General features: G+C 48.0%; 1 protein-coding gene across 1 annotated transcript; it reads left to right on the forward strand.

Annotated features, from left to right (window-relative positions):
• Positions 1-6,248: 6,248 nt before the first annotated feature.
• GFOD2 (glucose-fructose oxidoreductase domain containing 2) lies at positions 6,249-13,542 on the forward strand. The gene is made up of 2 exons (XM_054296360.1): positions 6,249-6,590; positions 11,248-13,542. Exons 1-2 carry the CDS (start codon positions 6,332-6,334, stop codon positions 12,144-12,146), a joined length of 1,158 nt encoding a protein of 385 aa, XP_054152335.1. The 5' UTR covers positions 6,249-6,331; the 3' UTR covers positions 12,147-13,542.
• Positions 13,543-14,241: the final 699 nt, after the last annotated feature.

The raw sequence follows: 14,241 nt of genomic DNA on the forward strand, positions 1-14,241 counted from the left end.
CTCTGCTCCACCAGCCTGTGGAACTTCCTGGCTGAAGCTGAGGTCTCATCTGCAAACCAACCCACATGAGGAAACAGCAACACCAGCATGATAATTGCTGATAAGATGGTACAAGATCCACAAGAATGACAAGTGAGAGGTTCTGTATCCCTCTTGCTCTGCCCTCTGGACCTCTGCATCTCTTCCCATGCTCTTTCTGATGTTCGGTTCCTCTCTGCATTTGAATCTTTATCTTCTCTCATTTCACAACTGCATAACGATGTGTACATGTTTGCTTCCTTCCTTTTCATTTCTATTCTGGTTCTCACGTTTCCTGGCACTGATGAAGCCAAGACCTTCTCCAGCAGGACGTGCCTTCCCCCTGTCCCCAGCTGTGGTGCTGGTGGAACTAAAGGTTAATATCAATGTCTTGCTTTCTGCTGACTCCACAGAGGTGCTCTCCTACACCCCTTCCAGCCCCACAGCCACATTCCATGGCGCTCTCTGCCAAGGAGATGAGAGAGGAGGAAATGACAATGCTGTTAATAACAGGGTCTCCCGTGTCAGCAGCAGCTACACCGGGTACTACACAATGTCCACAGCAACAGGAGGCTGCGGAGTTCCTCAGGAGCTCCCCACGCCCTTGAAGGGCACGAGGGACATACAGAAGGTGCGACCAAGATCTTCCTCTCCCAGCTGCTGGGAGCCGGTGAGCAGCCGTGCCAGGCTGGGGAGGATGAGGAGCGCTGTGAGAAGCGCTGTTTTCAGTCGGCCCGTGGTGGCCGCCAAACTGATCCTGCCCTCGGCCCGAACCTCACAGCACTGTGGGGCTGACGGGGTCACATCGAGCCCCTGAGCCCTCACGGAGCTGGGCACGGAAGAGCCACCGTCAGAGCAGCTGGTGCTGGTGCCACCGAGCAGGAGGCGCTGCAAACACCGGCGGTGTCCCGGGCTCCCGGAGGCACAGCACCGTCGGGAGGCAGCAGCCGCCCCGCAGAGCAGCTCCGGGCACAGCCCGAGAGACCAGAGCGCCTCACCACCGCCCACAGCGCTGCTCTTCCATTGGCTGTTGTCTCTGTCCGTCACTATAAGTCCCGCCTCTCCGCCCATCTCTGGCCTCAGGATTAGCCGTCCCTTATGCAGAGCCTGAAGCCCCCCCAGGGCGCCGCCATGTTGGGGCCGCTGCCCGGTGGAGAGGCGGTGCGGCGCGGGGCTGTCGCGCATGCGCGGGCCGGGCAGGGCCGCCGCCCCGGGAGCGCGCGGCCGCCTCGGGAGCGCGCCCGGCCCGAGGATGCGCCAGGCGGGACAACCCCGGTGGCCCGGCCGGGCACAGGTGAGGGCGGCTCGGACCCCTCGAGCGCCCCGGGCTCCTCCGCTGTCCCGGGGCCGCTGGGCGGCGAGGGGGGCGCGCTTCTGCCAGGGGGCGCGGGGCCGGGAGCGGCCGGGGAGGGGCTGGGGGTACCAAGTCCGTGTGGGCCGGTGAGGAGAGGGGGGCCCGTCCCCCCCAGACCCCTGACGGGGGAGGCCTGGTGAGGTGAGGCGAGGTGAGCCCTGCCCCGCTCCTGAGGTGAGGCGAGGGCAGGTGGGCTCTGTCCCGTCCAGCCCCGTGCGGAGCCGCACACGGGGAGCAGCTGCCCGAGCCCCGGTGCCCCGGCCACACAGAGCGAGCACCGCGGGCCGTGCCAGCGGCTCCCGGGGCTGCCATGGCCGTGCCGCCAGCTCTGCATCAGGGCCGGTTTGGTTCCCAGGGTGTTCCCGCTGCTGCTGTCCCCGCGCGGTCCTCGCTGCCACCTTCGGCCTCGGGCGGCACCTGTGGGAAGAGCCGTGCCTGGAGCGGGGCCTCGGCTGCCGTGCTGCGGAGCAGGAAGGACAGAGTGCTGTGCCGGGCTTGTCTCCAGGTGTGCTGGGAGCTCCTTCGGGCTGTGCGCTCGTGGGTTATCGCACAGCCCGCTGGCACTGAATCAAAAGCACGTTTAGTAAAGAAAGTACGTCAGTTTTGACATGGACACGTGAACCATTCCGTACACAGCCTCAAGTGTATTCGTGCCAGAGGGCAGAAGTGTTTGCTGGTGTGCTCCTCCACCACGTGCCTCATCAATCTTGGAACCCAAAAGGAACTTTTCAGGATAAGTTGGAGACATGTGAAAAGCTTTCTCTTTATGCAGAGTCAGTGCTACCCTGGCCAGCACCTTTCTGAACATGGGCTGTTATTTTCACTACCTTTGGCCATCTGTAATGGCTCACAACAGTTTCTGATCCCTGTGATCCTTGACTATACTATCTAATTTTTGAGACTTCAGTCTTCGGAGCTCCCAGACTGCTTCAACATGGAATTGAATGGGATGCTGTAGGAATCATCCGGGTTTTCACTGCACTGGGTCACAAACTTCTTCTTCTATGTGTACCAAAAGAGTCAAAAAACTCCTTTCTATGACCAGGATGGGACTTCAAGCTCACTGTGAAATTCAGCAAAAATGAAGGTGTTTTGTGGCCACAAAAAAAAAAAATAAAAATGGCAGAGCTCTTAAGTGCTTCTGTTGGAAAATTTAAGTCAGAATGATGTTGCAGGATTGATTATTTAATCTCTGTTGGAAAGAGGTTGATTTTTATCTCCTGACGTGCAAGATACCTGTTGCAGTCTGGTTTCAGTTGCCCATAAAAGCTCTGCCTTTTGTGTTTTCTGGGGGAGGGTTCTCACTGAAGTGTTCATTCCAGTGTTTGACTGCTGGAGAAGTTGATGCCCTAGGATTTTAATTTTTATAACTAATTTGCAGAGGCTTGTGTGAAGGTTTGAGGTTTGGTGAGTTCTAAAGTAAATATGTAGAAATTGTACCTAATTCTAAGCTGGTGTTGGTAGCAGTTTCAGGCATTTCTTTCTCAGAGCTGTTCCCATGCTCTGCCAAAAGCAGTTTTCTCTAGTTTTCAGTTCAGTGCTAGATGTGACTTCATTGCATTCAGTGAGCCTCAGTGGATAGACAAGAGTCCCTGTAAATGACAAATGTCTGCACTGTCTCATGGCAAGGGCACTTCACAACTTAGAAAAGTCTGCTGCAAGGAACCACCTCCTTCAGCTTGTTTTGTTCCAGCCCTCTCTGAGCTTGATTTGATCTGCTCCTGTATGGTGAAGGACAGGAGAAATTTCAGTTTTCTCCATCCTAAACCACTCTTGACTTTATTACTTGTGATGTCTCTTCCATACTGAGGAATCTTTCCTTGCTTAGGTCTTCCTTTTCAGGAGAGTTTGGTGCTTTTGATCACCTCTGAAACCCTTCCAGTTCTGCTCCCCCCTGCTTAGAGGAAAAGTACCAGATGTGCACACAGAGCTCCAGATGAGGGTGCTCTGGGGACTTGTGTGGCAGCTCAGTGCTGTTCTCCTGAGATCCCTGTTCCTTCTCCCCAAACTGCTAATTACAGCTGCCTCTCCTCAGCATGGCCTTTTTCTGACATGGAGGGTTTAGGCTGTTTGCTCAGGGTGGCCTGGGCTGGAATCCCTCTCCTGCCAGCCTGGAGTGTTTGCAGTGTGTGTGAGTGTGTGTGTAAGGCTGCAGTACCCACGGGTACCCCGTCTAAAAGCTCTCCCAGCTCAGCTCTGCTGGTGCTCTGGGATTTCCCTGTGTAAGGATTGGCTTTTTGCTGCCCTTCGGCACCCACATCCACCCTGCTGTGCCTGCCCTGCCAAACCAGCACTGCTGAAAGTCTGCTGGGGGAAGAGGAGGCTGCAGGTGGCTCTCAGGGGAGGGAGGAGAAGCTTGTCCTGTGCTCAGGGCCTGGTGGCTGCAGTGTTTGGGGTCTGCTGCCCTGTGGGCCCTTGGACCATGCAGGCTGTGTCTCCATTCCCAGAGAGCCCTGCTGGAAGTCACTGCTGAGGCTGGGCTGGCCACTTGTTGCTTTGTGGTGGTGCTGGTGACCTGAAGTTCTGGTAGCATCAGGAACTGCTGCATGGTAGCTCATCACTGGAATTGTAGATTTTTGCCAATAACTCCTAGTGATACCAATGTAGAACATTCTATCTTTTGGGATGAGTGAGTTTAAGATTAATTCCACCTGACTGAGATTATTTTTAAGAGGCAATTAGATAGAAAACAGGGAAGAGTAACATTTAAACTGAGTGCTTGTTACAGAAATCAGCTTATCTGAGTAGCAGGAGCCTCCTGTTGCACATTCTGTGGTGTTCTCCTGGAGCATTTTCAATTAATTCAGCCTTTTCTAAACTGTTGTGGTGTTGTGTGAGTTAGACACATCTGTGATCTGTGCAAGCAGGGACACACTCACCTGGTCTGTGTTCCACCTCACTTTGTGTCCCTTCAAACAAAGATGTTCTTGCTGCTGTAAGAATTTTTAACTCTTCCAGACCATAAACTGCTAAACAGATTTGTGGGGACTTCAGTAGTTATGCCTGCTGTCCATCCAGTTGCAAGGGTTTGTTTTTTGTGTGATTTGTATAAAGCAAGCCTGGCTAGAAGCCATCCTCCTTGCCAGTATCCCAGGGTCCCACCCTTTTATGTAGTAAATATTTTCAAGATCCTTTTGATCTTTGTCACTGCCTTGCTTGAGTGTTCTGCTAAATGTTGGATAAAAAGGAGTTTATGCCAATGAATGTTGTTCATCTTTATAAAGAGTGACAGTGACAGTATCACTGCAAATGCTGCATCACACAGAATAAGGAAAAACATACTGAATTAATTAAGTAAATATTTCATAAGCTGTTTTATAGCATCTGTAAACATTTGTGCATTTTGCAAGATAAATATTCTCAAGCATTTCTGTTTTCTAGTTTAGTGTCTGTACTACAGAAATACCTTGGATTTCAGTCAGGGTTCAGTTTTATAACACAAGCTGGGCAGTGCAGGCACCCCCAGACTGGTGAGAAGCTGATTGCAAACAAAGCCCTTGCACTGGGAGCAGTTCCACTTCTGTGCTGCTGCTGCCCAGTGCTGTGTCAGGGTTTGCTTCATGTCTTGTAATTAATGTGTGTGTCTTGGGATGGGGAGATGAGTAACACTGCTCCTGAAACAGGCCATGATTCTTGCTGCTTTTAGATGTCTTTTCCAGAGGTGTTGATCTGGTGCTGGTACCAGTTCTCTTTTAAAATATGGTCTTTGCTTTTTCATTGTAAGCTTCTAATGATAACTGAATTAATCATATTTTTCTCTCAAAAATAAAAAAAAATTCAAAGAAGGTCAAGTGGGTGTAGTAGATGAGACTTCAGAAAGGCACAGAACAAAAGCTGTGTTTTGTGGGTTTCTGTGGTGTCAGAGATTGAGGAGATTTCTGCCATCTCTCCTTGCAGCTGGTGCTGAAGGCAGTTTGGCCAGGTGTGCACAGCAGCTGGGCTAAGGCAGACTGGCAGGTAGGGATTGAAGGAATTGATTTACCAGGAAATATCTGGAAGAACAACAGGAGTGTGACTTGACCAATAATTTGTGTGTAGGCAGTGCAATAATTCTGTGCAACCCTGCATTCCTGGAGGTTAGGTGGCATTGGCAGAATGAGATATTTTTAACTGTCCTGAGTGAAGCTTTCAACTTCCCACAGTGGACACAGAGGAGCGCCCTTCTCCTTTCAGCAAGCACATTTCTGTGTATTTAAACACTGGCATTCCCTCTCCTTGTAGCTTCTCCTCCCCAGGCAAAACAAGCTCACTGAATCCAGGCTTTCCCCACAGGACATATTTTATAAATCTTCTCCAGACTGACTTATCTATTTGCCATAAAATTGTTAAGGTCCAAGTAGTTGTTTTCAGTTTGTATATTTAATTTAGAAGAAAGATTTATGTGTCCCAAAGCATGTCTATTATTTCCAGCAATTTCAATTGGTCTAATAAAAGATATTACCTCATCTCACAAACCTTTATCTCATTCAGGGGCTTACATCATCACAAATAGAGCAGCACTGCTTTTACTGTTGGTGTGGCAGACTCCATGTCCTGTCCTCTTGGTGCTTCCTGTCACTCCCAGTTTGTGCCTCTCTGTGTCTGGTTTATCCTGCACTCTTGGGTGTGTTTCTGTCTCCATGTGCTGAGTTTTGAAGGTGAGGAGATGACTCTCTCAAGCTGCTTTCTTACCATTCTTCTGCAATAGGTTTGTTAGGTTTGTCCCTTAATATCTCTATAGATTGCACCTTTTGGGGGTTTTGTTTGTGTCATGAGCATGTTTGAGAATGTTGAAAGCCATACAAAGGACAGAAGGAGGTATTCAGGGTGGGTGTGTGTGATCCCACAATGTGCCTTTTCCTGATAATCACTTGTAACTTTTCCCATTTTAGAGCTGTGGATGGAACACTGAGCTGAGGAGCCGAACCTTTTACTGCAGGCCTGTGTGTAGACCCTGATGCTTGAATGAATGAATGAAGAATGAAAATGCTCCCTGGAGTGGGTGTGTTTGGAACTGGTAGTGCTGCCCGGGTCCTGGTGCCCCTGCTGAGGGCAGAAGGCTTCTCCATTGAAGCTCTTTGGGGCAAGACTGAGGAGGAGGCCAAGCAGCTGGCAGAGGAAATGAACATCTCCTTCTACACGAGCCGCACCGACGACGTCCTGCTGCACCAGGACGTGGATCTGGTCTGCATCAACATCCCTCCACCCCTGACTCGGCAGATTGCTGTCAAGGCTCTAGGTACCTGTTTATCTTGGAGTTGCACCAATTATCTGTACCAATCCATCTGTAGCTTGTTGGCAGATTAAGATTTGAAGCCGTTAGCCCAGCACAGTTCTGGTTGCACCAACAGGCAAATGCGGTGCTAAAAATTTTGTGTGGCATTTGTGAGAAGCTTTACCTGGGGTTTTTTTTCGTAAAAATACTGTTAATAATTGCTTATAGATCTGCTTGAACCAATAAATAAATACTAAAAACACTAAAAATACTAAAATACTAAAGTACTAAAATACTAAAATACTTCGCTTGGGTCAGACTGAAGTTATGGTAGGGAATTTTAATAAAAATCAGCTGTATCAGAGACAATAATGAGAGGGTAAGTAGCTTTATGCCCATTAAAAAAACCCAGAGCAACAAAAAAAAAAAACAACAAAACCAAAAACCAAACAAAAAAAACCAAACCAAATTGTTTACTTCATTTTAAATTTTTGCGTGTACTAGGAAATTGAGATTTGCCCGGAAGGGGAGGGTTGTTCAGCTCTGCTTTTTGCTTTCTCCACGAGTAAAATCAAACTTGGAAGTTGAAAGCCTTTGAAAAAATATTTGTGTGCACTCAGTAGAATCTTGTGAATTAGGAGCTAAGAGATGCTGGTTTAGCTGTGACTCTGGCCACTGCCTGGAGCACTCTTGGCACATCCATGTCCATGGCAGGCTGATGTGGTCTCAGGTGGAGGAATCCTGCCTGACTCAGGAGGGCAGATGCTGGGGACAGCAGGAGGAATCCAGCTAGATGAGGAAGAAGGGATGACACCCCAGACTGGTTGGGCAGGGAGATGGGAGCCAGCTGCCCAGGCAGCCTGACATTTCTAATTGCCCAGTGTGGGACTTTGTAGTGTTAATGTCCTCTCCTGCAGTGCAGTGTGGGTGTCAGTTTGCGTGCAGTTCTGTAAATAACAAGGGTGATATTTTTACTGTGTTAACAGGAGATACACGAGTTAATTTTAGGACAGGTAATCTCAGACCATGTGAGCCAGGGTGGTTTGTTGTGCCTCTTTTCTCTACAGTAATTTCTTTTGCAAGTAAACAAGTTCCTGGACAAACATTTGCAATGCCACTTAGATATGCAGAGAGAGATTTCAGGCTTTTTTTTCCCTCCTCTTTTTTGTACTGTTAGATTTGTTTGTTTACCTTGTTAGAGTACTGTCCTTTGAATTTTAAGGTGTTCTGATTTTTAAATATTTGAACTGTAAGTTAGAATTTATGTCTTCAAATATGCTAAAAGCTCTTTAAAGCACTTGTTAGGTAATATGCATTTCACTAGGTCTTGTGGCCCTTGATGATCAAATGGGCTAAAAAGGTGAGAATTCACCATTCTCTGATGGATTATTAACTAAAAGGGGATTGGGATTCCTTCACTGAAGGCTGGGAACCCATAAAATGACATTATCCAGAGGAGGAAAGGAAGGTAAAGCTGGTGCAGAAATACAGAGGTTGGATGTTTGCTTGAATGTGAGTTTAGGAAGTGGAAGGCTGGAAAAGTCAGGGAGATGCATGGAGGAAGCAGGAGAGGGTAGCAATCCCTTCCTGTGTCCTGAGATGTTCTGGTCTGTAAACTGATGCAGAGATCTCAGGCCAGTGTGGTGCTGACTTTGCCTTTCAGCTCTCCAGGTTCATTGCAGTGCCATTTGCAGGTCTGCTGCTCAGTATATCGTGACTTATTTAAAGCCAGTCTTGGGTGGTTTCCTGTGCCTGAATGTTCTGAAGGAACACAGAACCAGGGGAGGGCCAAAGGTGGCAGCAACATATTTTTTGGAAGTTGAGATTGATACAGTGATGATTATAATCAGAGGATTATTTGCTGTGGATTGTTTATAACAGATTGGTGTTTACTTGCCAAGAGACTGGGCTTTAGGAAATGTCAGAAGTGGTGCAGTAATAATGGTCTTGTGTGTTGTGTTTTGTTGGGCTTTGTTTGTTTGTTTTAAAGTGGTGACACTTTTATTACTTAATTTTGTACCTTTTTCTACTTTTTTTAAAAACCTATGCTTCCATTTGGTAAAGAGGAGAAAAGACCCCAGTTTTTGTAGGTGGTGCAGTTTCCTTGCTTAAGTTTCTTGCTGACAGGCATCCATGAACAGGCCTGGGGACAAAGCAGTGACACTGGTTTGAGTTCATGAACCAGACAGCACAGATCAAAGCCCAGGGGATAGTTCATATTAAAATCAGTGTAATCTTATGGTTTATCTCCACAGCAGGCAAAGCAAGAAGCTCTCTTTAAATTTGTGCTTCTTTTGATCTCAGAGGAACTAAATCAATTTCACCTAATGTCAGTGTTGTGGTTCATGTCCCACAGTTAAATGCATCCATCCATGCTCTCATGTCTCCTGGCTGGTGAGGGCCTCAACTGAAAATTTTGCAGCTGTGGTTTAGGAAAACAATATGGTACAAAGTTCAGGTTATTCATTACCAAAACAATAGTAACAGTCCCAGGGATGTAAGCTGCTCTGCCTTGAAAAACAAGAGGCATGGCCATTACCTTGGTCAGGGACCTTGTAGCCATCTCTGACCTGGCCCCTGTCCTTGCTTCATGGCCATCTCTGTGAGCCTGGGGACAGCTGGAGAGATGTCCCACTGAAGGCAGCAGCAGGATTATCCCAGAGCTGTTCTGTGTTCCCAGTGTCACCCTGGCAGTGCACAGTGGGCTGTGCTGAGCTGGCACTGTGCTGCCATCCCAAAAAAAGGCAGCAGCCACTTTGAGCTCCTCAGGTGGCTCAGCCTGGGCTGCCACAACAGGCACAGCACTGAGCGAGGGTGAGGCTGCTCAGCAGAGCAGGGAGAGCCCGGGGTGACAGAGCTGTCCCCAGGCTGTCCCCAGGCTCTGCTGGCTCTGCTCTCAGTCCCTGCTGCAGGGAGCCAGGGCTGGGCAGCACCAGCACAGAGCTGTCCCATGGAGCCAGAGTCACTTTGGTGTTCTGCAAGCTTTGGGTTTTCTGCAAGCTCTGAGGGTGCAGATCTGCTCGGGACACTGTGAGCATCCCTTTGCTTTCCCTGGTGGTGCTTTGCTGTAACCTGCCTGCAGACAAGCACCATTTAAACAAGGCAGATTAACTGGACTGAAGCAGCTCTAGATGCTTGTCCAGGTGCTTCAGCTAGCCCTGAAAAGTACTGAACTGAGGGTTGTGCCTTGCCTGGCAGCAGGACTGGGGACAGAAATGGTCCCTGAAATGGGGGTTACCAATGGACAGCCAGGGTGCCCACTGGGAGTTTGACCTGATCCTTTGGTCATTAAAGCTGCTGCAGACTCGTATCAATACAGGGGATTTCTCACTTGTATCTTTCAATTTTCTGGCTGGGTTTCACTTGTGTCTCTTAGAAGCAGAGGTTGTGACTCCTGTCGCTGTCCCCTGGCTGAGCAGTGTCACGGTGTGCGCTGGCCCCTGGAGGGCTGGCTGAGTGCAGCCGGGAGGGGGAGCACGGAGAGCAGGAGCCGCGGTGGGGATGTGCCAGAGACCGACCGAAGTGGCTGTGCCGGGCAGGGAGCACAGCTCCTGTGCCGGGCAGGGAGCACAGCCTGCTCCTGGCTGAGGAGGAGCTTTCAGACAGGTGCCCAGCGCCCTGTGCAGGGATTCCTGCAATTCTTGGGCAGAAACTGAGGTGTGCCATCACTGATCTTCAGGTCTGGCATCCCCAGTTAGTGTCTGCAATAACCATGTTAGGAATAACATGGTTATTACACTGAAAAATGTGTAGATAAGTATTTGAACAGAACAGATGTAAAACAGGAAAAAAACAGTAAAACTAAAGCCCTGCCATGAGAAGGGGGACACCAGAAATGTAAGAACTGGTTAAAACTTGTACTGTCATGCTCTTTTGTATTACTTAATTTCTGCTTTCCAGTTAGGGGAAGAAAGGGGATTATTGACTGCCCCATTGATTTAGGCTGAGCTCAATGTAAAGTGCATCAGGAGCAATAACAGTGCAGTGGGTCAGCTTGGGGGTGCAGCTCTTGTCTGTGTAACTCAGTCACCTTTTGTCTGATTGTACATACAGGCTGTATGTGCAGACCAAAATTATTTGTTTTCTAATTAGAAAGGATTGTTTTAAAACAGTCCACTTACCAAAGCATTATTTCTAATTCTTGTGTTCTGTACACAGAATCTGTATGTCTTTTATATATGTACATTTTTATATATAAGTAAATTGCATATCCCATTTATATTAATTAATGATAATAATAAAAAAAAAGTTGTAGAGGAATAGTGAAATACAAAGTGAAAATCAAATCTCCCATTCCCCCACCTCTTCCCTGCAGGGTACATGGCTTTTTTTTTGTCCTCTAGCTATACAGGTATTAAAATAATTTTTTAAATATAGCACTCATGTTGTGTCTTGTTTAGATGCCATGTGATGCCATTTGGACATTTATCTTTCATGATGTAAAAATCCTCTCTTTATTTGGAGCCTCCCTCTGTGAGAGTTTGTCAGGTCTGCACTGGAGCATCTTGGAAACACCATTGAGTCTTGCTGAACTTGGCATTCCTACTTTAGTTCCCAGATCTTTCCCTTAGAATTTGCAGCAGGAAAGCCCAACTCTTAAAACCACCACTTCTTGACAACCTTTGGGGCATCTGAGCAAGTGTGCTAAATATTGTATTTTTTTTTTTCATTTGTGCTGCAGGAATAGGGAAGAACGTGCTGTGTGAGAAAGCTGCTACCTCTGTGGATGCCTTCAGGATGGTGACAGCTGCCAGGTACTACCCCAAGCTGATGAGCATCGTCGGCAACGTGCTGCGGTTCCTGCCCGCCTTCGTGAAGATGAAGCAGCTGATCGAGGAGCGCTACGTGGGCAACGTCATCGTCTGCGACGCGCGCGTCTACGGGGGCAGCCTGCTCAGCCCCCAGTACAGCTGGATCTGTGACGAGCTCATGGGAGGGGGCGGCCTGCACACCATGGGCACCTACATCATCGACCTGCTGAGCCACCTGACCAGCAGGAGGGCTGAGAAGGTGCACGGATTGCTCAAGACGTTTGTCAAGCAGAACACGGCCATCAGCGGCATCCGCCACGTCACCAGCGACGACTTCTGCGTTTTCCAGATGCTCATGAGCGACGGCGTCTGCTGCACCGTGACTCTCAACTTCAACATGCCCGGCTCCTTCACCCACGAGGTCATGGTGGTGGGCTCTGCCGGCCGCCTCGTGGCGCGTGGCACAGACCTGTACGGGCAGAAGAACTCTGCTCTCCAGGAGGAGCTGCTCTTCACAGACTCCCTGCCTGTCAGCAAGGGCCTTCTGGAGAAGGGCTTCAAGGACATCCCTCTGCTCTACCTGAAAGGAATGGTGTACATGGTGCAAGCCCTGAGGCAGTCTTTCCAAGAGCAGGAAGACCGTCGGACGTGGGATCATAAACCTGTGGCTATGGCAGCCTCTTTTGAGGATGGCCTGTACATGCAGAGTGTGGTGGAGGCCATCAAGAAATCCAGTAGGTCAGGTGAGTGGGAGACTGTGGAGGTGATGACTGAGGAACCGGATGCCAACCAAAACCTCTGTGAGGCGCTTCAAAGAAATAACTTATGAACATTCCTACCTTGGAAAATACTACTTCTGGCTGTAATGTAAAAAAACATGGTTTTTAAGATATGTAGATTCTTATTTAATAGCCTGAGTTTCTTGGTTTTTTTAAACATGTAAAATATGTTCTCATAGGAACAGTTCTGGTTTAAATTGTTTGAAGAGTTTTAAATGTTTCTGTTTTTTGCAAACATTTAATTTTTGTCTTGGAGACTGGTAGGAAAACTTGAATTGCCCTTTGCACTTGCAGTAGCTGAAGTGAATTGTGGGATCTCTGCCATTGCATGGCTTGGAAATGGGACACAACCCCTGTTGCACAGGTTGCTGATTTAACCATGAGAGCACATAGAGCAAGATCAGGGAGTATCTGTTGTTCAGATGCCTTTTCCTCTCTCTCTTGGAGACTGATTTATGTTTTAATCCTCAGTTTGTAAAATTTTAGAAAAGAATTCAGTGATGTAACAAGTCTCTGAACTCCTATAGGACAAAAAGTAGAAGGAATGGATTAAAGTTAGCAACATACAGATCAGCCTTTTGGCTTCCTGTATGTGGTGAATGTCTTTCAAATTCATTCAAACTGATATTTTATTTAAATGATACTATAATTCTCTGTTGTTGGTGTCTTGGCAGGAAAATATTCAGGAAGTCTGTGATGCATTTGAGCTATTCTTCCATATCTGTAGACATTATTCCTTCTACTCAAGAGGCTGCCTGCATCCAGCAGCTGTTTTTCCATAAGCTCAGTGCTTATGTCAGTTGTGTTTACTGCCTGGCAGCACCAGTGCCGTGCCTGTGGGGCCACGTTCTCATTGCTGTGACTGTTACTAAATAAATGCCTCCCTGGGTCATGGGACTGCCACAGTGTCCTGGTAACAAAGTTGTACAGCATGAACCTTTCAGGGACCTGAAAGTGGAAGGAAGGAGGTATTTCCTACCTCTTGCAGCTCTCTTCATGTGCTGTCTGGGTAACTGTCACACTACACACATGCTGATGGTTGAGAGAACAGGGACTGAACTGCCATGGGTAAAAGTGCTCTGGATCTCAAACACTGGCTGTTAACCTCTGGGCCAGCCCATCTTCCCTCCCTCCTGCAGCTGGTGTCCAGTGGAGAGATTTGTTGGCAGATGATGGGTGGAAGTTCATTCCTTTTGAGAAATGTTTCTCTCTGAGGCAGGTATGTGGAAAGGATGGTCTAATTTTACTACATTTGTTTTGTGTACTTGAAAGCTTTTTTTAAAATGTATTTCCCACTAAATTGTAACCCCGTGTATTTATGTATATTAACACGCACGCTGCTGTTCCATAAGCTGGACCTTCCTGAAAAGTATCATGTTTTCTACAGAAAATAAAAAGTTGTGTTTGTTGAGGGAATTCTCTATGCAGCTGTGTGCTTGTGTTTGATTTGGTCAAGCTAAAACCATCTTAATAAAAGTGAACAGGAGACTCAGAGCTGAGACTCGGCATCTGGTGAGTCCTTCCCCACTTATTGTAGAAGTTGCCAGAAGACCCCAAGTAAGAAGCAAAATCCCTGCAGTATTGATGGGACCTCTTTCTTTGCTTGGTGTGTAAATTAGGTATTTACCTTTGGATATTTACTTTCCAGACTGACAGAAACAAGTCTACTGCTGTGCTATTTTAAAACATGGCTGCTCTTGTGCTCTGCACATTCTCATCTCTACTGTGAGCTGTGTGAAGGAAGTGCATGGTTAGATTGGATATTAGGAACCCAGAAGGTGGTTGGGCACTGGAGTAGTCTCCCCAGGGAAGTGGTCATGGCCCAAGGTTGCCAGAGTTCAAGAAGAATTTGGACAATGCTTTGGGAGACACAGGGTGGGATTCCTGGGGCTGTCCTGTGCAGGGCCAGGAGTTGTGCTCAATGATCCTGCCACAGGTGTGAGCATCTACTGCCTGTGGAGTCTGTGTGCCATGTGAAATGGATGAGATAACATGTCCTGAGCTCACCTGGCACTCACCACCTTCATTCAGATAGAAGAGCCCTGATTGTTTTCATGCCAGTTTGGGGTCTGTTTTGAAGCTGTCCTTCTGGAACTGAGAACCTTCCTTTGTGCCTTTGTCATTAAGTTTGTATTGGGCTGAACA

Source organism: Melozone crissalis, unplaced genomic scaffold (genome assembly GCF_028551555.1).
Source record: "Melozone crissalis strain CALT ecotype California unplaced genomic scaffold, PUWL_Pcris_2 ptg000007l_1, whole genome shotgun sequence".
In the NCBI taxonomy this organism is placed as follows: Eukaryota; Metazoa; Chordata; class Aves; order Passeriformes; family Passerellidae; genus Melozone; species Melozone crissalis.

What these genes read in the sequence shown, in the direction of transcription:
- GFOD2 (XM_054296360.1), top strand. Translation starts at nt 6,332, where the DNA reads ATGAAAATGCTCCCTGGAGTGGGTGTGTTTGGAACTGGTAGTGCTGCC. An exon ending in GATTGCTGTCAAGGCTCTAG is followed by an intron (nt 6,591 to 11,247) that starts GTACCTGTTTAT and finishes TTTGTGCTGCAG; the next exon opens with GAATAGGGAAGAACGTGCTG.